A 27,140-nucleotide genomic window follows, 5' to 3' on the forward strand; every position below is an offset into this window, starting at 1 on the left:
GCCAGGTGGTTGGCAAGTAACAAGGATGGTTACAGGTCAGGAACCGATTTCCTTAACTTGATCCCCTCCGATGTTAGAGAGGTTGCTTACAAGGTTCAATTACTTCCACACTTGCAGTTGGCTAATGTAGAATATGAATGCTGTGGTTTAAGTGGTTAATCAATAGTACCGTATTTTCCGGACTATAAGGCGCACTTAAAAGCCTTTAATTTTCTCAAAAAACGACAGTGCGCCTTATAGTCCAGTGCGCCTTATATATGGATCATTCATTGACATTGACATTCCCTTTAGCACAGCTCCATCTGTTGGATGCATAACGCAACGGTAGCGTCTATTATGTGCGCCTTATAGTCAGGTGCGCCTTATATATGAAAACAGTTTGAAAATAGACCATTCATTGACAGTGCGCCTTATAGTCAGGTGCGCCTTATAGTCCAGAAAATACTGTAACCAATTCTGAAATCGTATTTTTTGGATGCGCTCGCCTCCACTACACCCCTGTCCATAATGATGGATGGCACTATAGAGCAGTCAGGAAATTAACAAGAGGAATTGTGCTTAAAGTATGTTGTGCACGAAGAACTTATTGGCCTGTATGAGGTTTCAGTGACCACTGGAGCAAATCTGGCAAGGGTGATGACTGGTGAAGGGTCTATTGCTACACATCAAGTTTCACATCAGGCCAGGCGTATGATGGAGCAATGGCCTCATGATCCAGACTGTTGCCTCCCACAATTTTAAAATGCTTCCATCATACAGCCTAGAGCACGGAAGCTCGGAAAATGATCAAGCGTCAAAGGGGATGTGACGCCTCCTCTCCGCTTCTGTTCCGTCCTTTACGGTCGCGCAAATTTACCCTAATATAAATCAAAATCATCCAGGCATAGATAGCTTCAAAAATAGAATGTAAAGGATATTTTAAAATATATTTCCGTGAACAGAAATGACGAACAGATGACAACTTCCTTTCTCTGATTTGAGTGGTGTAGTTCCTATATATCATTCTGAGATTTTGGAATTGTAGATAATGGATAAGCGAGACTAATGGAGCAGCAAACAGGGCAGCTACAGTATAGGCCTATATTCAGGGCCATCATTCAAAGACAACTGCTTGCTCAATGTGTGCACTGTGGTTCCACACGTACAGAACTCAGAGCGAAGCGGCAGCGTTTAAAACACATCCTCAAAGAACTTTATTAGTTTTGGCAAGCCTACAAAAGCGAGCCAAAAATGTTTTGCTACCAGCTTAAAAAACCCAATGATACCCAATGATACAAGGTCAATTATGGAAATCTTTCAGGCAGTTGTAGCCAACTTGGTGCCTGCGAGCACCTGCTCACCCACAGGGCGTCAATGAGGTGCCCTCAGGGTATGTTCTAAAAATAGCATTTCACCATTAGAGCCTGGCCTGATAGCCTAAATTGTCTGTTTTTCAATAACACTTGCATGAACGTAGACAGGCCCGGATCTACCATATGGGCACTTTGGGCACGTGCCCAGCGGCCCCTGGGCATCAAGGGCCCTTTTTTTTTTTTATCAGAATGAAATAAATGATGTCCACCACCCCCTGAAACAAATGATGTGAGAATGCTGCTAAAAAGTGTTGATTGTGTGTTGTACAATGTATAATATTTCATGAAATCAAGTCAACTGATTAAAACTCCGCCGGGCCGCACTGAGCCAACTGCTGCTGCAGATGTTATATTGGACCTACATGCCTACATATGCCTACAAAACATTTTGCACGCACACGGGGGCCCATTGGCGCTTCAGTGCCCAGGGGCCCTCTGAGGTGTTAATCCAGCCCTGAATGTAGACAATAACTGATTTAACATTGCATAATTATGAACTATTTATTATGTATGTATAATTTTTTTCCAGCCAGACTGGATCACAACAGTTTAAAGTTTAAAGGAAACGCTGAATGCCGGGGAGGGCAAGTGAGTACTACAGAACAGTTCTCCAAAGTCACAACTTCATGTTGTGGATATGCAGGTTAGAGAATGATTAGAGCAGGAAGTAAGGAGAATGATCTGGATCAAGTCCTCTGAATTGAAGAGCTACATGTTGTTGTACAAAAGTAGCCTACACAGAGCTCAATCCAGAATGCCTGAAGACACAACTAGCGTTCAGAACCAAGCTAAGTATAATTTCCAGTTCAGAATTGAGGTTGTTGGTATTCTTCAGGGGATATGTGCAGAGGTGCGTGACCTCTTTGATCAAGTGGCTTATTGTTGTCCCAGTGACATTAGGTGAAGCGGCGAGATGGTTCAATGGGCTCCAGACATGGCTCCAGAGAACTATGACACAAGCATGCCTGAACAGTGTGGCTGTGTGCCCTGCCATGTTCATTAAAAAAAAGAAGCTTCACATGTTGAACAGTAAGACAAAGAACTTGCTTCTAGTAAAGTCAACAGAAGGATCACCTTTCGAATATCTTGAGCAGGTGTTAGCATGTAATACAAAAATTCAGTTCATACTGAAACATTTCTCCCCGTAAGTGTATTTTAAAGGGCAACAATAAAGGCAATACGGAAGTTTGTCTTTTGTTATTTTACTGATAATGTTTTTGCAATGTGAAAGCTACCGTGTTAGAGTCAATTTCAGGCAGTGACCTTTTTTTTGAGCATCGGTACACCATTCTAATGCTTGCCTGCGTGTGTAGGTCGGTAACTATTAACGAAAGCTTAACAAAATGAACTACTCATATCCACTGCTCACTTCAAACTGGGGTTTTTTTTTTTAAGGCAGCAGGGGACAGACGGCTGCAGGATTATTGGGTTAACAAGCTCTTCATTGTCCAGTGCAGTGGTTCTCAAACCTTTTCATGCCAAGGATCCCCAAGTTTACACTTATTAGCCCACAGATTTGAAAATATATGCCAAGGACCCCCATAAGAAAAGATCTTTACGGCTCTAGCAGTGATTTTCAGCCATTTTAAGCTTGACATGCATTAAGCTACGGACCCCCATTCAATGGTATTTCTATCGCAGGGAACCCAAATTATATTGTAAAATCAGACCCATAAGAGTCCATTTGGTTACTAACTATCATTTAGCTGGGATCGACCCCCTGGAACTCCCTCAAGGACCCCTGGGGGTCTCTGGACCCCACTTTGAGAACCACTGGTCCATGGACACATACAGTTATGGTAGTTGTCATGCTGTGGAATAAACTGATGAAGTGCAGACTGTATTGCGACATAGTTCCCCAGGGCAGTGTTATCAAAGGTCAGACAGTGGACTTGGTAACCACCTATAAATATCTGGGACCCTAATCGACAACCACCTGAAATGTGGGACTTTAGGAAGCTGGCTAGACTGACGATTTTGTTTTATATTTGTTTTCATAGTGTGTAATCTCACCTATTTTATCTTGTTTAATCTATTGTTTTATGTGTTTTGAATTCTTCTGTGAAGCACTGATTGTGTGATGTGGTGTAGTAGTTTGTTTTTATATTTGTTGTTTTTATGTGTTGGTGCTTTTATACTGCTGTAACACAAATCACCCATTTTGGTCCATATAAACTTCACCTTAACCTTGAGAGGAACAGACGTGGGGAGAGCTGGGACGTGCAGAGAATGTTAGAGAGGCAGGGGCTGAAATTTCTAAAAGGGCCTTTTAGTGGAAATATTGAAAATAGCAGACCTCCAAGCTCGCAGTGCGACGCGTTGTGAGCTTGGAGGTCTGCTATTTTCACTGCTTGATACCACACTGAACTAAGCATAATCAAGTCAATACAATGTGGCGTAGCGGCATGGATTTCTACACAGAGAGGGCAATTCTTTCAACATAAGATGCTGCATTCAAGTTCTGGAGAGTTTGAACAAGGCAATTCTCTTGAATGCTGCCTTCAGCTATGGCATGGAAAGAGCGCATTTGCATTTGCTCAAGCCCCCTTTGATGTCTATGTGTGCACGTGCCTGGGGGAGAGTATATTGTACTATTTGGAAATAAGCTTGCCTCTTCCTGAGTGGCTGTGGGGATGACTGACTTATCCTGTGCACATCGATTAGCTCGATGCAACAGGTGTGTAGTAGCACCTATAGCTCGAGACGGGTATAGGGTGTGCCAAATGTAGTTCTAAGAGCGGCCATTTCTTGGGTCTTACACAGGTGTTCTGATTGGAGTAAAGCATTAGTTCTATGCAATCAAACAATTGAAACACCTGTGTTTTTACCCAAAAGATGGCCGCTAAGGACTACAATTGCGTCACCGTTGGCACACACTATTGCTGCGGACTGTCTTCAGCCTCAGTCCTCCACTGTCATTCCTCCACTGGCATAATGTGGGCGTGTACAACGGCAACTCTACAGGGTCAAAAATCAAACGTCCCCGAAGCTCCTGTGCTCCGACACTCTGGAAGTTCTTTTCCTCCAGGGCACTCGTCCCTCTCCTCCCACCAGATGGAGGGGCATCTCTCTCCCCGGATACCCGCTGTCACCAGTGTGCCACACTGGTGTGACAGCCCTAATAATAGCACTAATAATAGCGCCCCGGGAGGCCCCTGGTCCGAGCAGGGACCCCCAGGTGGACCCCCTGCCCTACATGTACATTCGCATTGGGAATATTCTTTGCATATGGTGGTGCAAGAAAATGAACCCCTTAATGTCTGTGTCATGAGTTTAATATCGTTGTTTTACACCAACACTGGTCTCCCTTCAATGTAATAAACATTGTTGAGGAGCATCAAAAAGTAAATCTTGAACATTCAGTGCCTGGTTTTCTTTAATAAAAATGTAAGTGATAAAAAAAAGAACATTCAGTGCCTGTAAGCCCTGTGTGACTCAAGATAAGACTGTCTATGTTGTTGAAACAATGATACAAAGCTAGGCAGAGCTTTATACTCTCGGTAACAATAGGTTTCAAGAGCTCTAGCCTTTAGGACATCATATTGCTGCTTTGGAGATAATTCAGAACAATGGAGCTCCACTGGACTTGGCTTTATCACGCTGTGCTGCACAGAGAGCTTTATTATAGAACTTGCCACAGGGGAGGGTGGTATACGTAACAGAAAATATAATAGAACAAAAGGGCCTCTACTCCAGTGGTTCTCAAACATTTTCATGTGAAGGACCCCCAAACTGATACGCATTAAGCCGCAAACCCCCATTTTGAAAAGATTGGGGGCCAAGGACCCCCATTAGAGAAGGTAGTTTAGATTAGGCACAGAATTCAACAACTGTCTATAATGTAGGTGGGAAGAGAGATACAGGTGTGCCATTTGAAAAACTCAAAAACACGTCCATTGGCAAGACAGTATATTTCCAGTGGATTGGCAGAACATTGAGCTTGTAGATCAGCTACTTTTGCTATTTTTATGACATTCTCTGACTTTGAAGTTTAAATCTTTCTATGAAGGTGGGTTCTGCTTTTCAATGGGAATGGAGTTGTTTCTTGCCATTTGCGGGTTTCTGCAAAAATACGCTCCTTTCGCCATAAAAATTTGAAAGGCAAAACAGGGAAAGAAACCTGTGGAAAAAATGCACATGCAGGAAATGTTCAGGAAAAAAGCAGTAAAGAATTGAAATGGCACATCTGTATCTGCTGATTTGAACAGTCACTCTTATTACACAGTACATTCTCATTGTATTACCTCCTAGCTGTTGAAATTATGGTGACATTAACCACTTTCAACCTTGCGTCCCTATTATGGGCATGTCATACTATAGGCCAGGGGTCTTCAACGTTTTCAGGCCAAGGACCCCTTAGTCGAGAGAGAGATGAAGCAGGGACCCCCCACAACCCATAGATAATATATACTTTCATCCTTTGACAGCACAATCATCGGTGTATTTTGGGTTTTCAGATATTTAACCACTTGAACCATCAATACTTAATAAACTTGACCTTTCACTCTGTACTTAGTGTGCTCTTTTTTCCCCTCTACACCAAACCTCTTTGCTGAAAATAGCCGATCTACAAGCTCACAACGCCTCGCAGCGCCAGGCGTTGTGAGCTTGTAGATCTGCTATGTTTGGCTAAAGTTCTCAAAATATGGACGTTAGGGTTCAAGTGGTTAATATAAAAAAGGTGAAAAAAAGATTCTATTCCACAAACATTTGGAGGACCCCATGTAGTAACTCGGACCCCCTGTTGAAGACCCCTGCTATAGGCTATGCAACAGTTGTTTTCATGCAAGTGGTGGTTCGTACCCAGTATGGCCAGCACCATGCCATCCTTCAGCACCTCCATGGACCCGGAGCAGACAAAGAAGATGGCCTGCAGCGCGTCGCCCTGCCTCAGGAGGTACTCCCCGGGCGCGCAGAAGGAGGTCTTGATGTGCAGGGAGAGGGAGCGCAGGCAGCCGCGGCTGGCCGAGGCGAACAGAGACAGCTCCAGGATCTCCTTGTTGAGGTGCATGGTGATGTCAGAGCGCAGCTCGTCTGGGAAGTCCTTCAGCAACTGGAGGAAGAAGAGGAATAGAACAGCAGATGTAATACTTTGGTAGAAATTGATCATTTTCTGTATGCTTCTATACCAGGGGTCTTCAACGTTTTCAGGCCAAGGACCCCTTAGTCGAGAGAGATATGAAGAAGGGACCCCCACAACCTTATCATAGATTCCAGATAGTTTCATTGTCACCTTAACCTTGAGAGGAACATCCTCACTAACAATCATCAGTGTATTTTGGATTCATGTCAATTTGTGTTTTCAGATATGTAAGCAATTGAACCCTCAATACTTAATAAACTTGACCTTTCACTCTGTACTTTGTCTGCTCTTTTTCCCCTCCACACCAACCTCTTTGCCGAAAATAGCCGATCTACAAGCTCACAACGCCTCGCAGCACGAGGTGTTGTGAGCTTGTAGATCTGCTATTTTCGGCTACAGTTCTCCGAATATGGACACTAGGGTTCAAAAGGTTAATATAAAAAAGGAGGAAAAAACAACTTTCTATCAATCAAAGATTTGGAGGACCCCCTGTAGTAACTCTGAGGACCCCCTAGGGGTCCTGGACCCCCTGTTGAAGACCCTTGTTCTATACTGGTGACTCCATTCACTCTTGTATGAAAAAAGGTTTTGCTGTTTTGACAGTTCAATCTGTATTAGGGCATCGTATGTTGTCAAACCATTATTTTTCAGAGCTTTGAATGTCTTTGTTGGTTAATGGCCCCCCTCGCTGTTACAGCTATTAGCTAATCCATTAACATCCCTGATGAGACAGAGAGGGTATAGACACCTGATACCACACAAAATATAATGAGCCACTGCATTACATTGTTTGAACATGCACACAGCACATACACACGTATTATGCAATTACACAACTAAACATACACAGGCACAGACGAGCCATACACACACCTCTTTTGTTTTCGCTCTTGCATTGCTTTCCTGTTATCTGTCCGCCTGTCTCTGTTTCATTATGTACATACACACATGCTGTACACACAAGCACACGTAATCCCAAACCACATCAGGACAGTCCAACTTAACACTTTGTAAGCCACGGGGAGCCCCTTAATGTTAAAACCGTAGTATATCGCACATGTGCACTTGTGCCCGGGTAGCTCAGTCGGTAGAGCTCTCGCCTTTGTACCGCAAGGTCATGGGTTCGATTCCGGGCACCGTCAACTCAGCGTATGAGTAGCACGGCTTGGCAAGTCGTGCGGCAAGTACTGGGAGCTGATGGTAGGTGTGGCGCTCCACCTCAGCAGTCCATCTCCCAGGGGTCTAGCGCATTGTAACGGGGACAGACTCCCGCGTGTTACCGGCTGATACCGACAACAAGCCACTCCCGACCTACTTGTTATATCGCACATCCCAGGAGTCTCAGCCACGCCGTACTTTCCCGGACTTTGTCATTAAAACCGGAATAAATGATTTTGATCCGAAAATCGGCGATCGTCTAACCTTCCCTAGTCACCGCTCGTCCATCGATGGCTCGTGGCTGCTCTGACATGAAACAGAAGTGACTCTCATGGCCTCTCCTTCTTCAGCCTTCCTTCCTCCCACCCACTTGTTGTTTGGACGTTAGCACTAGCAGAGCTGGAGTGCTAGGTGCTAGGCTATCCAAAGTGGACACATCGACTGTTCAGTCACTCCTGGACTATATGCATGGATCGTTATGCGCGCGGATCGCGCACGCGAAACGCACGGGGAGATCGATGCTCGGCCAAAACCACCACTTTATCCCAACGGAGATCGAGAAAATCACGGTGAGCTAATGACCTGGGGGAAAAAAAAAAAGAAAAAACAACGGCGCTGTCCAAGAAGGAGGGGCGGCGGGCTCATGTTTATAAACATAATATTATGTCTCAGATCACAATACAATAATAGAAATTTCACGGCTAACCTACCAACCACCATTCTATTTCGGACGGCAAAGGGTTAATTGCGACCGTGAGGTCGCAAGTTATATGAAAAGCTCCACCGGCTGGCTGTCTGTCCGTCTGTCTGTCACGCCGCATCACACTTTTGCCCCTACTCTTATCTCTGGCACTGTTGGCCCTATCGATGCCAAACTTTGCACACACACTCCTTGGATGGAATGTGTGATTTCTCAAATGGCCCTCTTCTAGCGCCACCATCAGGCCGATTTTTGCTAAACACATTTTTAGACACTGCTCCTACAGATTTGGCCTAAAATCACGCAAAGCGGTACACAGTATCTCTAAAGTCATGTCATCAACATGGATCTGTCCCATTTCCCATATTCACTCCTGATTGGCTATACGATTGCCTTCTAAAGTTTGTGTATGCGACGTGACGGTCGTTTATCTCCCGATTAGGGAGTCTTACTGGTATCATACCTGATACCTCACACCGTCTGTCAGTAAATCAGTCAGTCAGTCAGTCAGTCAGTCAGTCAGTCAGTCAGTCAATCTTTAATGCAACAAACATCTAGAGCTTGTCTTGTCGATAAACAAGTCATCAGTGTTAGGCAAACATTAATCAACATGACCATCTATTATTCATTCACCTGGGATTAATCCGTGTCACCCTGTCTAACTACTGGGCGGGGCCAGACAGAATACCTGGCATTAAAGTGATCCAGTCATTATTAATCTCATTCGTTGAAGTGCATGAAAGTGAACGCATTAAGATAGGTGGAATTCAAAATTGATTGTTAATTATGTCACCATCAAAATGTCAAAAATAGCAGTCGATTACAAGAGGAAGCATAAAAAAAATTATTCAATGTTGTGTGTGCATTTGTTGCGTATACCGTACCGTAGTTCAACACAAACACATCTCTGTAAGTTGAGCCACAAAGTGACCAGCAGATCCCTCTGCAATAGAAAAGCTTCACGAATGGCAGGTGCATGCACGTACCTCGTTGGCATCGATGCCGTTATTGACGGACCAGGTGGTCTGAAAGTACTCCAGCATGCGCTGCTTCAGGGTCTGGGGCAGGTGGTGGACTCGGATGAAGTCCTTGATGTCTTTGGTTCTGGTGTGGTACAAGGACCAGCGCGAGTACATCCTCTGGATGATGGCCGTCACGTTACCAAACACCAGCGCGTGCATCAGCGCTGAATGCCAGGGAGGAAGGAGAGAGAGCGAGGAAGTGAGGACGAATGGTGGATGAGGGATATAGAGAGATGGAAGTCAAATAAGGGGATGTCTGGATAGGATACTGACAAATTAGACTAGGTTGTCTTATGAAAAATCTTTATTTTCATTGCTACAAAACCTTTGTTTCTAAAACGAAAAGTGCAGTAAATGATTCTTTTGTTAAAATACGTGTCAAATAGCTCTATATTCTGATGACCCTAAAATATATTTTCGGTTTACTAAAGAGCTGGAGAGACAGGGAGAACTCTCCTACTGAATAAAACCTCTATACTATAGCAATGTAATCATTGCTTTAGCATGACACATAACAGAATATAGAGCTGTGCGGAGGGGTGGGGTTGTATACTTTGTATAAATTGACCCCCAATTGTTGAACCATGGAATTGAACCACAAATATATCTCATACTGTAGGTATATTTTTACCAATCAAAAACATTTTGATTGGTATGAATCTTCTGCCCATTTCTTACATCTACCTCTTTGCAGGTGTTCTCCCCCTGTGCAGTAGGTATATTGAAACAGTAGCAGAATGATGGTGGAGGGGAAGTGTATTTGCTCCATAACTCACTTTTATGGTACAGTAATCCAATCCCTTCCCAATGTCCTCGACTGTACGCGTGTGTATGAGTTTGTGTGTTAAGAGTCTGTGTGCAGATGCGTGTGCATGTGTGTGTGTGTCCGTGTGTGTCCGTGTGTGCATGTGTGTGTGTGTGCGTGTGTGTGCGTGTGTGTGTGTGTGTGTCCGTGTGTGCATGTGTGTGTGCGTGTGTGCGTGCGTGCGGCGCGTGCGTGCGTGTGTGTGTGTGTGTGTCTGGAGCTGAATGTGCCCACAGGCAGCCAGGGACATTCAGCCGGTCCATGTGTGGGGAGAGTCCACTGGGAGCACCCTGCCACCGCAACCTCTTTATCCCCAAAAACCAAAACCAGTTTACACATCCAGTTAGAACCGCCTCAAACCCGCTTGCTGGAGCCAGCCTTTCATGATATCACATTGACCAGTAGTTGTGTGCACATGTGCGCATACCAGACTGACAGATAAACCAGTGGTATAAAGTAACTAAGTACATTTACTCAAGTACTGTTCTTTTACTTTCCAATTTTCACAAAATATTGTACTTTTACTCCACTACATTAATTGAAAAATGTAGTTACTAGTTTTTAGATTTAGATTTTGAATACTAAATATAAAGGTACCACTTAAGCTCTCTATATATCTTGGCTATTTGAAAATAGGCGATCTATAAGCTGACAATGCGTCACGCTGACGCGTTGTGAGCTTGTAGATCGTAGATTGAAAACTTGAAATGGGACATTCTGCAGAATGAGTTACTTTTACTTTTGGTACTTTAAGTATATTTTGATGTAATTTTACTAAAGGACACTTTGTCACTGTCGGGCAGAAACCTTGTATCTCCAAGTTTCAAGTTTGTACGTTTTTTTCACCAACTGTCGCACAAAAGTAGTGAAAACAGCCAATCTACAAGCACACAACGCCTCGCGGTACGAGGCGTTGTGTGCTTGTAGATCTGCTATTTTCACTAGTTTAGTTCATTTTTAAAACGATAAATACAAAACTAAAGGTCTTGGACATACAAGGTTTCCACCCGACAACAACGACTTATATACAGTCATAAGCACACACATAGAGAAAGACAGACAGACGGACAGACGGTGTGTTCTGGGTCCAACCTCCTATCAGCATGGTGCAGATGGAGAAGATCTTCTCGGCGTCCGTGTTGGCCGACACGTTGCCAAAGCCCACGCTGGTCAGGCTGCTGAGGGTGAAGTACAGGGAGGCGATGTAGACGCTGCGGATGGACGGACCCCCGCCCACCCCCGTCCCGTTGGCAATGCCCAGGGAGTCGAAGGGAGACTCCAAGCGCTTACCCAGCTCATGGAGCCATCCTACAGCAGAGAGGGAGTGATGGATGGACAGACAGAAAGAGAGAGAGACAGAAAGATATATAGATCTTACTTTGTCAAATAAGGAGCCCCTCTTTCTGAAAATCTGGTCGCCCATCCTAAAGCTGCTTGATGACCTACAATGACCTAACTCAATGTTGCGCAACCCCTTGGTGACCATTGTTATGCTTGTCAGAATTGTTACAACTTTGTTGCGGAGTGATAGTTGTGATAACGTTTTTATGGCCCTTCTAGTGTGTACTGCCATCAGTAAGTGTTTCTTTTCTTTTTGTGTATCGTTTTGTATGGTATGGTGTGTTGTTTTGTTTTTTTTGTCTTCTTTTATTATTACTATTTTATTTTTTTAGTCATTGTCATTGTCCGTTTTTATTTGAAAGGTGATGTTTGTACTTTATACTCTCCCTCTGCCAACCTGGGGAGAGCCCCGAACTGAGCTCATGCTTCCTTCAGTGCATGAGGAGTGAGCAGGCCTCTTATTATCACCTGGCAGGGGGAGCTTCCCCGGTTGGACATAGCGCATGGAAGGAACACATTATTCCAACAAGTTCCTTTCCCCTCTATTGCCCCGGCTGGCCAGGAGGAGGCATTATAGAGACCAGGATTCCTGTATGTTTCATTGAGGGTACCTACCCTAGGAGACCCTTCTTTGTTCCCTTTGGAGAATCCTCAAATTATTGGCTTAGGAATGCAACAAAACAAAAAATAATATCCATGAATTCAAGTCTCCATGGAGTGAGTAATCAATTAGGAAAAAAAGGCATTTTGGGGTTGCACTATCCCTTTAAGTGGTTAACTCTTAGATCGTAAAAAAATTATAAGTGAGTTAAATGACCATTCGGAACCACCACTGTATGCTTTATCCAGAGACTCACCAGGGCCCCACCGAGCACAGTTCACTCTCTAGGAAACCAGAACTGTTCAGCTATAGTCGGCCGTGCGCTGGCGTCAGCGCGGTGCGAGTCCCGGGGGAACACGGGGCAGACAGTGAAGAATGGTAATTGGACAGAAGTCCCTCACAGCCACCTGACTCCAGCGCAGGGCCGGGTGTTAAGAGTGGCGTAATTGGGATACAACGCATTAGTCCGTCCCTGACGTAGCTGCTGCGCCGGAGACGCTGAAACAAAATCATTCTCTGACACCCAGGCTTAGTAATTGGTGGAGAAAATGTTCTACATCCTTCTCAGGACCCATCAATGCTGACCCAGAACCAGTTTGGTAGTCGATGGGAAGTCATTGCAGATGGAGCGCGTTGCTTGTCAATACTGACCAGAGATCAGCCCTGGGGGCCTCATTACATGTGGGGGTCCTGGAGGCTGAGATACTGTAGAGGTAGGCCTCGGGGCTCTATCATTAATTACAGTGGCAATCACACCATTCATGACGCAGCCAAACACACACACACACACACACACACACGCACGCACGCACGCACGCACGCACGCACGCACGCACGCACGCACGCACGCACGCACGCACGCACGTACGCACGCACGCACGCGACAACATGCATTGTCACACAAACAAACACGTAAATAAGTGTAAGAACATAATAAGGCATATTATTATTATTCTCTATAAGAAAATCTGTATTGATCCCAACAGAGTAAAATACCGTACACACTCTTGTATCTGAAGGTGATACAAGATCGATATTGACATGGTGAAGATTTTAGATTTTATTTTACTCACCTGCTCCAACCTCATTGGTAAACAAATGTATGTTTACGGTGATCAAAGACATTTGGACCGTACATTCCTGCTGGTGAGTAAAAGAAAATCTAAAATCTTCACCATGTCAATATCGTTCTCGTATCACCTTCAGAGTCTGTATTTGACTCTGTTGGGATCAATACGAATTAGAGAACGAGGAGATCTCAGCACTCAAATATGGAGGAGAGGAGATAAAGTTAATACAAAGTTTACTTTATAAAAAATGCATGTTTCAAACTGGTCTTAAAAGAAGACCTTGAAGACCTTAACCGGTCGAAGTATGATGGAATTTTTTATCGAATGAACTTTGTTTTAACTTCACCTCCTCTCCTCCATATTTTCCTCGGATCTCGTCGTTCTTTTTAAGTCAATATTCCCGCTGATCCTACAGGCACCTTCAACACACTTTTAAGATGGCCTCTGTGTTTTTTTCTCTAGAGATTCTCCTATTTTACCCTTTTTCAATTTATTTTAAGGATGTGTCACATTTCTATTACTATTATCAATGACTGAAGCCCTTTGCACACAGGACAGTTGCGTTTCTTCCGTTTGCTGTATGAATAAAACGCATTGGATTTGGTGTGCAATGCTGTGCGGAATCGGCGCTGCGGATCCCAAAAGCAGTCATAAAAGGAGTGATGAGTTTTTTACCGCATGCGACAAGACGCACGAATCGAACTGGGTTCGATCGAGAAAAAAACGCACGGCCGCAGCCACTCGTCGCACGGCTAATTCGGATCCGGTGTGCATGAGGTCGTAGAGAATCATTGTTTTCTTTAAAAAAAATGAAATTGTCCGTTTTATCCGTGCGGATAAACGCGCCTGTGTGCAAAGTGCTTGACTTGTTAGGTGGATTCATTTATTACAGTAGAATCCTCGTTAGTTGTGAGCTTTTACCCTTTTTTGACAACCATCCAAGCCGTACTAGCACCCAAAAATATTACTCACCGATATCCCAGGAGTAGGTGTTGGCTTCCATCTCCTTCTTGCCGATGACGTACCAGATGCAGGCCATCCAGTGGGCCAGCAGGGCGAACATGGACATGAGTAGGGTCAGCACCACGGTGCTGTGCTGCGAGTAGCGGTCCATCTTCTGCAGCAGACGCAGGAGACGCAGCAAACGCACCGTCTTCAGCAGGTGGACCACTGACACCTGTGGAGGCGACGGATGAGAACCCAGCTTGACGGTTCATTGTTTCCGGTGGTTTTACATGCGCTGCAGTCAACAAAACTACCGGAGTGTACGCACCGGGAACGTTTATTTCGTGTGATTAATTCACATTAATTTAATCTGCACTTCAGTCAGGAACACTCACATCATAAGTAGATTTAACCACATATTGCAACAAATGGAGTACAGTTAAATTTGGCGCTAATGGCTCCGCTCTTAAGATGTCAGATGACCAGATGTCAGGTCAAGAAGGTTCATGAAGGAAGGTGCACAGCATATTCTATGTTAATCCAGCCAGTAGTGTTCAAGATAGCTTGTTGAATGGACAGACAGACACTGCCACCCCACCACCAGCGAGGCTAAGGAAGCAGCTACAGAACTACAATCTATGGTGACAGAACACTAAAAGTCCCCATCAAAGTCAAAGTTTATGTAGAGCCACTGCTGCCAAAAATGCCATTGTAATTATCATTGTCATCATCATTACCATCTTCATCATCATTTACCCATAGTCATCCACTCCTACAGCTACGTACAGTGCAGCATATAGGCAGCTGATGGGAGTCGTTCTATCCCGGGCCGGCGCTACAGAATGTCCCTTTAATTCCCTGACATTTGAGCACATTCCACTGAAGGCAATGTCAGACAGGGGGGTGGGGGATACAGAGGAGAGAGACCAAGGAAAGAAATGAGATAAATATATATAAAGGAGAAGGAGAGAGGAGGGAGGAAGTGAGATAGAGCAAAAGAAGGGGTGGTGGAGAGAAAGGGGGGATAGATGAGAGAGAGGAGAAAGGACTGAGGGTGGGGGGGGGGGATCCAGGACATGCTGACATATACAGTACGATGGTACTGTATGAGCAGTATGGCTGACAGTAAAGCTTAAATGAAAGAGATAAGCCACCCACACCTATAGAAGTAGATATGTATGCATATCGTCGTTGTCGGGCAGAAACCTTGTATCTCCAAGTTTCAAATTTGTACGTTCTTTCGCAGAGTAAAGCCCTGCTTCATCATACAAGGCCGTCGCACAAAAGTAGTGAAAACAGCAGATCTACAAGCACACAACTGTGCTTGTAGATCGGCTGTTTTCACTAGTTTAAATCATTTTTAAAATGATAAATGCAAAACGAACGGTTTTGGACATACAAGGTTTTCATCGGACAACTACGATATACACCTCTCTCTCTCTCTCTCTCCACACACACACACACACACACACACACACACACACACACACACACACACACACACACACACACACACACACACACACACACACACACACACACACACACACACGCACACACGCACGCATAGCATTTCAAAGGTATCACCAAAGGATTCATTTCCTATTCTGTCCCTCAACTTCTACAGTATGTCAAACATCACAAGATGATAAACCGCTTACTTAACATTTTACATTAACCCGTACTTCATTGTATGCCAAATAGCGAAAATAGCCTACAAAGTTTCGAAACCTTTAAGAAACCAGAGGCGCGGGCTGCTACACGGCCCTCACATCTAGAACACCAAACAGTATTTTTTTTTTGGAAAGATGTGAGAAGACAAATTCTGAACAGAACTAGTATCTTTTTTTTTATTGGCCAGTTGTTGTGACTGTTGTGTTTGTGGCTGACCACCATCTATGAAGATGACAATTGACAAAAGTAACAAATATTATCATTAAATATATTCAAAAAATCGAGTATTCAATAATTCGAGTTTGTAGCGGGCCCTTGTTTCAAGCTCCATCCCTAGCTAAGAGTGTGGAAAGTTGTCATGAAACATTCCACATGAAACATTCAGATTCACTACTGTATATACCCATCACTCACTCACATCATGCTCAAGAGTTGGGGCAGCTATGGTTAAGGAGTCCCCTCCCCACTCACCAGTTCTATTTACCCAACCCCAGAATTCTTAGTGCACTTGCATCCATCCACCATCTCTTTTGACCCCCTTTTGTACTCCTTCCCATGCCCCCCACCCCTCTCTCTCTCTCTCTCTCTCTCTCTCTCTCTCTCTCTCTCTCTCTCTCTCTGCCTCTCTGCCTTGATCTCTCTAGGGTCCTGACTCTTGCCGGGAGAAGGGAGGTCTCCATCCACCATGCCAGAGATGACTCAACAACCTCCATGCCAAAGACTTATCCACTTACAACATGATGTCTCTGTTTTGGGCATCTCATAATAGGCAATAATTTATAATTGCCCAAAATTGTCAAATTCTTTCAAAAAGCTACAAACTGACAAATGCTTGGCTATTTTAGAATAGCCCAAGTATAATAGGACATACGTGGTTAATGTATATTTTCTGTACAGTATTAATAATCAAAATCTGCAAAGTAACTACATAATAACTAAAGCTGTCAAATAATTGAGTAAAAAGTAAAATATTTTCCTCTGAGGCATAGTGGAGGAGTAGAAGTATACTATATTATATATGGTATCAAAACATGACAATACTCAAGTAAAGTAAAATGACCTCAGAATTGTCCTTGAGTTCAGCACTTGAGTAAATGTATTTAGTTACATTTCCAGCACTCCTGGAACCATCACCCCTTCACGACCATAATTAACAACACTTTCATTCTTTCCTATAAACAACCTTGTCATGAATCTTGGGCAGTAAACCTTCTTTTAGACTGCACTGTTTACTCACAAACACACGCACGCACACATGCACACACATACATGCATGCATACATACTAACCACCAAACTATTCTTTAAAGCCATCTAGGACACTGGAGGAGGATTGGTGTAACCTTTCTCGGAGTAGTTTGTGTGTGTGTGTGTGTGTGTGTGTGTGTGTGCGTGCGTGCGTGCGTGCGTGCGTGCGTGCGTGCGTGCGTGCGTGCGTGCGTGCGTGCGTGCGTGCGTGCGCGGGCATGTGTTCAGTGCATGTAAGTGTGGAAAGCCGAGGGGTAGCAGGTAGAGCTAGACGGGGAGTCATAAAGTGGGGCAGCAACTGTACACTGTACTGTACAGTGCTGTGAAGCACAAACCATGAAAGGCAGGGTACACAGGTGACAAAATAAGCACAAACCATGAAAGGCAGGGTACACAGGTGACAAAATAAGCACAAAAAGGCAGATAACGCAACAGTGTTGTTCATCTGAATAATGTGAAGAGGCCGAATGAATGCCAAAACACAGAGGACATGTTGTGAGCAGGGAAACAGGGTTTTTTGTATGTGTGTGTGTGTGTGTGTGTGTGTGTGTGCAAACAACCCCCCTATCAGCGCCACCGCCTGCCTGCATGCCCAGTTATCGTCACTGTCGGGCAGAAACCTCATCTCTCCAAGTTTCAAATTTGTGCATTATTTCGCAAAGCAAAGCCCTGCTTCATCATACAAGGCCGTCGCACAAAAGTAGTGAAAACAGCGCTGCGAGGCGTTGTGTGCTTGTAGATCGGCTGTTTTCACTAGTTTAAATCATTTTTTAAATGACAAATACAAAACAAACGGTTTCGGACATACGAGGTTTCCACCCGACAACGACGTTATGTATGTTTTATGAAGGCTTTAGCGCGCCATACTGTGAGCAATAGCGGTTCTGCTACAGATACGGCAGAGGAAGGAAGAGGATAATGAAGCCTCCTGCTTGGCCCTGGGGAATAGCTCTACAGTACGTCTCCACTCCCCCTATCTATCAATGCCCCCCCGCCACCGCCCGCCAACTAGCCACAGACCCAGCAAGCTGCGTCACGCCCGTCCCACGGCAACCCGGAGATAGGATGACTAATATTTTACACCTGTCGCCGCCACTTCCTTCCTGGAACTTTTTCCACTCCTCCCCCACTGTCCCCCCCCTCCCCCCCCCCCCACACTCTCTCCTCCTGTCATCAGGTGTGAACTTTAGCATTTTGCGGCTTTTCTGTCTCCCTGCTTTTCTTGAAGGATTCCACCTATAGGATTCCATTTGCCCACACACATGTATGAGCGCAGGGGCGTCACAAGGGGGAGGAAAGTGGGACTGAGTTACTAGGGCCCAAGGTGGAGGGGCCTTCATTATTTTATACTTTAGCTATTGAAAAATAGCAGAACACAAGCTCACAGCGCGGCACCGAGTGCTGCTATTTTTGAAAAGTTGTGAAAATGTGTGCGAATCTTTGAAATATATATATTTTTTAACTGTCGAACATTTGTAACTAAAATTTGCTTCTGGGGGGTCCCTGGAACAAAATATTTTGAGATGGGGGCCCTTCACATGAAAAGGTTTGAGCACCACTGACATAGAAACATAAAAAGAAAACCTTAGAAGGATTTGAAATATTCAAAGACTTGCACCCATTTTCACGATTTTTCAAAAATAGCAGATCTACAAGCTCACAGCACGGCACTCAGTGCCGCGCTGTGAGCTTGTAGATCTGCTATTTTTAAATATGTGTGTGTGTGTGTATGTGTGTGTGTGTGTGTGTGCGTGTGTGCGTGCGTGCGTGCGTGCGTGCGTGTGATAGAAATCATTCATTATCTCTTTCCCCGTGGCCACGCCTTCAGCGCTATACTGGCCAATCACAACAATGGAGTTGGCCGTGTTTGCTTGGCATTGGAAGTCACACAGCGCTGGCTGCTCCTCAAGACACCGACCGCTGGGCCTCGGGCCTCCAGAGACATTCTCATATGAGCCTTCATAATCAGTGCTGGCCATGAAGTATTAATAACTATGAGCTGCCCTAGGCTTCGGCATAATGACGCTATCACTGGATCTAATCACGTTTTCATCATAATCTCCCAACTGACCTTCATTGCATGGGTGGAAAATCTCAGGCACCAAACTCTCTCTCTCTCCCTCTTCAAAATATCTCTGAACCAAACAACACTTAAGAAGGCAGGGGAAAGGTCACTTTAGCTAAATTGCATTATGCGTTGTCATCTCTGTCTGAAAGAGCACTAGAAAACTAACTGGCATGACACTTTTACACTCGGAATTAAATTAATGCAGCATTTTAGGGAACGGATAGGGAGCATTTTCTTGTCCCCAGGCAGGAGGAGGGGACGTTGCGTTTACGGCTTCACCCAACTGATGGGGTGAAGTTGGGATACGTTTCTTGATCAGGGACATTTCGTCACGTAGACGGTCGAACCGGCTAACTTTCAAAATCCCAGACAGCCTCTCGTCTCTACCCAAAACAGAGTTGTACATGAGATTGAGGTGCAGAGTATCAGCGCATTGTTAGGCATGTTGTCAGTGCAGACTAGTAACTTTCACTGGTACAATCCACATAGTACAATCCTCAAGGAAAAGGACTTATCTTTTTCCATTGCCAGCCTGGTGACAGAGGCAGGTGGGCAACCAATAAATGGACATGGAGGTGAAGGTAACATTTGCACCATGCATTGTAGAGCACTGCACAATGATCACTATACCGTTAGTGCCTATTGAGATTGGCAGATTTCACCCACGTCACTTTGTCTGCTGACCTCACTCAGCAACAAAATAAAAAATAAAATAAACAAAAAATAAAGATAAAATAATTCACAGGAGGCAAGCAGTGATCACCCCATGATGTGCACTGCAAAGTAGTTTCAAATGCATTACATTGCAGGCACTTTTTTGAGAGTAAAAAACTAAAAAAGAAGAAGAAGACACGTGTGACGTGTTTCCCCAGAAAATGTGCCAATCTCAACAGACAACGCAAAAAGAAAACAGAGCAATCATTGATCACTATATGCAGTGCACTATATAGTGCGTGAGTTTGGACACAGACAGAAAGAGGAACAGGTACAGACAAATGCCGTGGCGGCCCTGTCACTTCAGCGAGAGGCGAGTGGTGCATGAAGCCACAGCCCTTAAGAGAGGGGCATGGCTCCTAACACCACGCAATTACTGGCTGCTGGAGGGCTCCCATGGCGGCCGTGAGCTCACGGCCAGCTGCCCGTGGCGTGCACCCAAAGCCCTGGGCCACACGGGAGGACTTGGTATTTCCATTAATAAGGGACTGCGATGAAGCAATTCACCCCAGTGACCCCCCCCCCCCCCCAACCATTACACATTTATAGTTTTTTTTTCACAGCCTTTCCCCCAAATACATCCTGTTTTATCAGACAGGTCTTCATAATCACTCCCTCTCTCTCTCTCTCCCTCTCTCCCTCTCTCCATCTCCCTCTGTCTCTCTCTCTAGCTCTTTGTTTTAATATCTTCCTTTTACCGTTTTGTTTGTGCTTTCTTATTTCTTTTTCTGCCTGTCCTATGTATTTCTCTTATTCTCTGTAATGCCGACCACCACGTTTAAATGAGCCCCCAGTGGAATCACCAGTGAGTTTCAATTGATCTCTCAATGAACACTCCGGATTTTACCGCACACACAATGACCTCTGTTGAACTGTGCGTGCGTGTGCTCGCGTGTGTGTGTGTATGTGCGTGCGTGCGTGTGTGTGTGTGCGCGTGCGTGTGTGTGTGTGTGTGTGTGTGTGTGTGTGTGTGTGTGTGTGTGTGTGTGTGTGTGTGTGTGTGTGTGTGTGTGCGTGTGCGTCCTCTCATTATGGCATAATGGTGTATTGCGTGTGCATTCGTCCAGTATAATTGGATTCGGATTGAACCCCATTGGTTTTGATTTTGCAGTGATTTACATTAAAAACGGCAACCGTCCAAAAAACTTCCTACTCAGTGTTTTTCTCCCAATTAGAGGCCAGAAAAAACAAACCTTCATCCTTGAAGAGGAACCAATTAGAACCTCCCAACGGTATAGTTAGTACTGGATTTTATTACTAAAGCTGGTCGCACACTACAGCACTTTAAATCCTAATTCTACCACTTTTTCGAGTCACGTGTTCAAATACTGGATTCTGATTGGCTAAATTCCGGAGGTTATGAGAGAACTACTGCCGCAAAGTTGTGTCAGGACTTGTCCGAGATCAATGAGCCTCAGTGTACATCCGGGGACTTCAGGAGGTAGTCGGAACACCTTTCCCCCAACCAACAAATGACCGTGGCAACGGTCCTATGTTCACTAACGTGCATGCTATAGTCGCCGATTTATTTGGATCCAATGCAATCCGCCAACTTTAAAGCCCCTTTTCTCTGAACCTATGCCTTTCTGGAAGCGAACAGCCTCTATTTACGGCCGGAACGGTACTTCTAACTGACGTTAGCTTAGCTGTAAGCTAGACGCATGGATTAGTATGGAGTTGGCGCCATCTGTTGGTGAGTAGAAGATGTTGTTGGTGGAACTATCTGCTGTCTCGCGGAAGTTTTATAGGCAATAATGATTGTAACTTAAGATCCTTGCAAGTTACAACTATGTGTTTTCTTTCATGTATAAGGGAAAAAGTGGTAGAAAAGCTATTTACCACTCGGGGTCGGACATTATGCTCTGATAATGTCCTGTGTTAGGGTGTTATCGGACTCGGCTTCGCCTCGTCCGATAACACCCTAACACAGGACATTATCAGAGCATAATGTCCTCTCACTCGGGGTAGATTGCTTACATGATTTTCAAATCTGGTTGCATCACACACATAAGGATAATCTTATAACATTCACTTCTCTATAATCGTATAGGTAAGGGATACCATATCGCTCAGCGGTCATTATCGAGTGTTATTACCCGGCTTGTTTGGATGCTTGATTCTGATTGGTCGAGCGCTGAAATCAGCGGTGAATTATAGGTGAATAATGACCGCTCCGCTCTATAATTCACCGCTGCCTAATCAACGGCTCAGAGCACCTGCTGTATTCATGCTGCACTGCGTGAATTTAGTGCCGTATCCAACATGTCTGCCATGTAAACAAACACACAGCGTCATTTACAACTAAATGCTGCTCTGGAGAATGTTTTTAAAAACATTTGAGTCGAGAAATAGACGACGCAGTAACAGAAAATGGATTATATTTGATCAGCACTTCCTTGTTTTCCTAGACGACCGTGTTATGCTGTGGGGTTTCAGCCGTCTGTAAACAAGGAAATACTTTGTTTTGTCAAATTATAAATTTTATGTATTAGCCGGGTAATAAGTGCTGGCGCCTCAGGGAATTATCAGCCTGTCGTGTCCATATAAGCCATAATGACCAAGCAGCAAGACGTTATCGCATAGGAGCCCGACAGGTTAATATGCCACCGACGTGGAGGTGGCATATCAACCTGAAGGGCTCCTATCACTCGACAATGACCACTGAGTCGAGATGTTATCCCGCTTATTGCACAGTTACTTACTAAATAAATTAATATTTCTAGCTTACAGAATAGTGAAAGTGTTGCACTAGCCGAGAGTGGCCATCCGCAGAGCGCAACGTCACCTCAAGGAAGTGAACAAGGAAGTGTTGATCAAATAGAATCCATATTTGGTTACTGCATTGTGTATTTCTCGCTTCAAATGTTTTCAAAAACATTTTTGAGAGCAACGTTTAGTTGTAAATGTCGCTGTGTGTTTGTTTACATGGCTGACATGTTGGTTAGGGCACAGGATTCACGCAGTGCTGCCTGAGGGCAGCAGGTGCTCTGAGCCTTTGATTAGGCAGTGGTCTGTTATAGAGGGGAGCGGTCTGTTATAGAGGGGAGCGGTCTGTTATCCAGAAATATCAGACCTCTGATTTCAGCGATTGACCAATCAGAATCAAGCATTCAAACAAGCCGTGCAATAATAAACAATAATAAACATGCTCACACTACACAGTTTTAAAATAGTCGGCATCATACACTACACAGCATTGTATTAAGATTATCTTGGCTGGCTGAGCTGGTAAAGGACGAACGGTGATATGACTGAGAAGACACGTTCTGGCCCATAACAGGTTGTTTTCACTGAACATCTGTCTCCTTGTAGACCTGTCTATCTCGGTCTTGCTCCAATCTCGCTGTCCCAGACAGTAGTGCCTTAATAATTCAGATACGTTGTTGATAATCGACATACTGTAATAACACCCCAACCGACAGTGAGCAGAGCGGGAGGTTTAAGATTGGATCTTTGAACCCCTCACACTTCAGGACAATCAGGGCAGCCACTCAGCGGGAACTTGTTCTATTCTAAATAACTATAGAATTTGTTGAATTTAAAGACCCAATGAAATGACTATTTTGGGTATTTTATTTTGAAGTTTCAGTTTGAAAAGGAAGGCTGTGTGTTTCTGAACCAATCCGAGGGGACCAGCCCTTCAGGCGATGGGATTTAAAATCTGAGTAATGAGAGTAATGGGAGCCAGCAATGGGAAACAAACAGGTGAATGTCACTTTTGAATTTATGTTCACAGGAAGTAATTAAGAATGGCCTATTTAGGGACCTTTGATATAAATATACACAAAAATCGTTTATTTTCTATTTTTTTGGCATCTAGTGTTAGGAATGCCCATATGATTACCATGGATAAGCTCTAAAAGTGAGACAAACTTATTTTTCATTTCACTGGGTCTTTAAGGGTTAGGGATGATAACCTAATCTGCAGTGAAATAGATAAATGATGGTATTTACAATCTGATCCATGCTCAGCCCTGCATAAATCAAAGTCACTGGATTGGTTTAAAGAACGGGACTCGGGGGAGTTAAGATTTCAGAATCTCAACAAAAAAACACTGGTGTGTACATATTGACAAGAAAAAAACACTGGTGTCTACATATTGACTAGAAAAAGACACTGGCGTCAACATATTGACAAGAAAGAGACACCGGTGTCTACATATTGACAAGAAGGAGGAAAGAGGAGAAAGTGTTACAGTCAGCTGGGGCATTAAGGCCACTGTGGCCTCAGGTCATGCCATTGGTTTGAGGGGCTCAAGGCCAAACTGAGGCCATTGCCTTCATGGCCTCCATTAAATTCCTGCCCTGGTTCGAACACAAGGCCAAACACCCTTGAGGTTCACACACCTAGTTTCTGTGGAGTTTTGCACAAATGTTAGGGTTAGGGTTAGGGACCCCTGCACCACTTGAGTACCCCAACACTAATTGTTCTTGACCAAGTGAAGCAGTCGAATATTTTTTCTTCAGTATAATGCTTCCATTGGGTTGTATAATTACAGACAAGAGAAAGAAGTTAATCTAAATGCCTATTTCTCCTTTCTGTACGACCACTATTCTTGGCCCTGTGCATTGGACTCCAGCAGAACAGGGAAATAGTTACACTTAGATTGTTCTGTAGGCTATATGAAATCAATAGGCAGGGAATCAAAGCGCCGCTTGAGCCATGCTGGAAGCAATCTATGCAAACCATCTTATCATTCTTACGAAATGTCAGATGATGGAGGTACTTGAGTAAAAGTATGAAAGTGTTGGTATCAAAATCGACTTAAAGTACCAAAAGTAAAAGTGCAAAATGTTTGAAAACAGCAGATCTACAAGCTCACAACGCGTCACATCGTGACACGTTGTGAGCTTGTAGATCAGCTATTTTCAAAGAAATAGCCTAGGTATAAAATAGGACTAAAGTTGTTAATGTATGTTTTATAATATTATAATTTATATCTGCAAAGTAGTGTAGTAAAAGTACAATATTTGGATCCGAGATGTAGAGGAGTAGAAGTAAAAGTATTGGAAATTGGAAATACAAGAAATACCTCAACATTGTCCTTAAGTACAGTATTTAAAATGTACTTTAAGTTACTTTCCACCACTGCCCACTACTTACCACGCTGACTTTGAAGGCGTACAGGAGGTCAAAAGGCAGTGCAGCCACCAGGTCAATGATGAACCAGGTGGTCATGTAGTGGATGCAGATGAGCCTGGCTTCAAAGATGACTTGGCCAGACTTGCTGACATACGTGGTGCGGAAACTGAAGATGATGTCTGCCAGGATGGACAGAGAGGAGCACAGAGAGACAGGATGGACAGAGAGACAGACACGAGTTGGAAAAGGTTTGCATTTTTAATGCCGAGGCTCAGGGACTTGAAGAGAATGTTAGAGAGGCAGCTGGGGCTGAAATTTCTAAAAGGGCCTTTTTGGTGAAAACATTGAAAATAGCAGACGTCGGATATTTTCACTACTTGATACCACACTAAACTAAGCATAAAAAGGCAACGTGCCGTACAGCATGGATTTCTACACAATTATTTCAACATAAGATGCATTCAAGTTCGAGAGAGCTTGGATAAGGCAATTCTCTTGATTGCTGCCTTCAGGTATGGCATGGAAAGGGGGACATTTGCATTTCTTTCACCATAGTAAAAACTGCATTCATGGTCTGGAGAGGGCGCTTAAGCCCCCATTGATGTCTATGTGTGCATGTGCCTGCCGAGGCTAGAGATCCCACAAAACAAAGCATACAGTGAGAGAGCAAGCTTTCTCCCTCACACACACGTAGGCACACACGTGCGTTCACGCACACACACATAGCCTCGCATAGCCAGACAATATCACTACGTGGATATTAGTCTGGTTCTTCTCTGTGTTCTTTTTTTTTTTCTTCTTCCAAGGGGCGGTTACAAAAATATTTGAACAGACTCTATTGGTTAGACCTACAACCTATCAGAGTAGCGCAAAGGTGATATGCCTGCCCTGCATACTGGGCCCTGGTTGGTTTCTCATGACCTAAAGCTCGCCTTACATTTGCTTACTGGGCCCCTGGTTGGTTCCTCACGACTTATGAGCAGTGAAATATTTGAATAACTGAGCGGGGCCAGACCTAATCTGCCACGGGCAACTTTTCTTTGCAATGGCAGATTCGTCTGGCTACACGAGGCAAACACGCACGCACGCACGCACGCACGCACGCACGCACGCACGCACGCACGCACACACGCACACACACACACAATATACAGTCCTCATCATAAAACCAACCTATAATGAACAATATCTCCACAGCAATGTCGCTGACGGTGGTGCTGCGGGTCAGGTCGTCGTCGCCGATGAAGCACACGTTGTAGGGCACCGTCACGGCAACGTAGAACGTGGCCAGCAGGATGAGCCAATCCCAGCCGGCCTTGAACGTGCTGAAGTGAAGCAAGATGAATTTGGACTTCTTGGCATCTGCCACCTTATACTCTGGCAGAGCGGGGAGATCCCCGAACACATTCTAGACGAGAAGAGGGTGAAAAGACAGGGTAGGGGTTGTCATGTTGGGATACATCGCCTGACATACAGGATACATACCTTCCACTGATTTACACGCGAAAAATATCTTCACTGTCGGGCAGAAACCTTGTATCCCCAATTTCAAATGTGTACGTTTTTTGGTAAAGCAAAGCCCTGCTTCATCATACAAGACCGTTGCACAAAACTAGTGAAAACAGCAGATCTACAAGCACACAACGCCTCGCGATGCGAGGCGTTGTGTGCTTGTAGATCGGCTGTTTTCACTAGTTTAGTATATTTTTTAGATGATAAATGATAAATACAAAACGAACGGTTTTGGACATACAAGGTTTCCACCCGACAACGACGATATGTATTTTCAAACTGTCTTTTTTTCCCCTTCTTTTTAGTGTGTCTCTGCAGCGCATCGCAGGGCTCTTGTTACAGAAACCATACAGTATGTTAGACAGACGACACAACAGTTGAGCTCTTATAACAGAGGACATATCCAAACATTTTACACCGTCAGTGAGAATGTACAAACATTCCTGTGTCAAACCGTCTGCAAACCGTTTCAACTGAGCTTCAACTGTACTGATAATCCTGAAGTCTTTGCCCATCTCTCTGCTATATCACACCAGATGTTGTCGTCGTCAATGAAGTCAATTGCAGCCTAGGTCTAGACATGTACATATTGGTTGTAAGAGGCTTCCAACAACTTGGGATGCCAAAAGAAAGCAGCCAAATGGCTTGCAAAATTCTGTGCAATCTCTTCTATTATTGGTAGCCGCCAAATATGTGCCAAATACTTGTACCCCTGAGGGGTGTTTGGGTAATTGTCCAAGATTTGCTGACTGTAGAGTACATTTT

At 44.4% G+C, this 27,140-nt stretch overlaps 1 protein-coding gene across 1 annotated transcript in view; it reads right to left on the reverse strand.

The window, feature by feature from the left end:
- The window catches only part of kcnh8 (potassium voltage-gated channel, subfamily H (eag-related), member 8), a gene marked incomplete at both ends in the record, with an annotated part of 118,122 nt that overhangs the window by 27,810 nt on the left and 63,172 nt on the right, over nucleotides 1–27,140 (reverse strand). The window contains 6 exons of the mRNA XM_080735539.1: nucleotides 6,156–6,405; nucleotides 9,280–9,479; nucleotides 11,213–11,428; nucleotides 14,105–14,309; nucleotides 24,885–25,042; nucleotides 26,037–26,271. Coding sequence (XP_080591665.1) covers nucleotides 6,156–6,405; nucleotides 9,280–9,479; nucleotides 11,213–11,428; nucleotides 14,105–14,309; nucleotides 24,885–25,042; nucleotides 26,037–26,271 — 1,264 coding nt within the window. The remainder of the gene's footprint in view (nucleotides 1–6,155; nucleotides 6,406–9,279; nucleotides 9,480–11,212; nucleotides 11,429–14,104; nucleotides 14,310–24,884; nucleotides 25,043–26,036; nucleotides 26,272–27,140) is intronic.

Source organism: Nannobrachium achirus (genome assembly GCF_963921795.1).
Source record: "Nannobrachium achirus genome assembly, chromosome: 10".
Taxonomy (NCBI): domain Eukaryota; kingdom Metazoa; phylum Chordata; class Actinopteri; order Myctophiformes; family Myctophidae; genus Nannobrachium; species Nannobrachium achirus.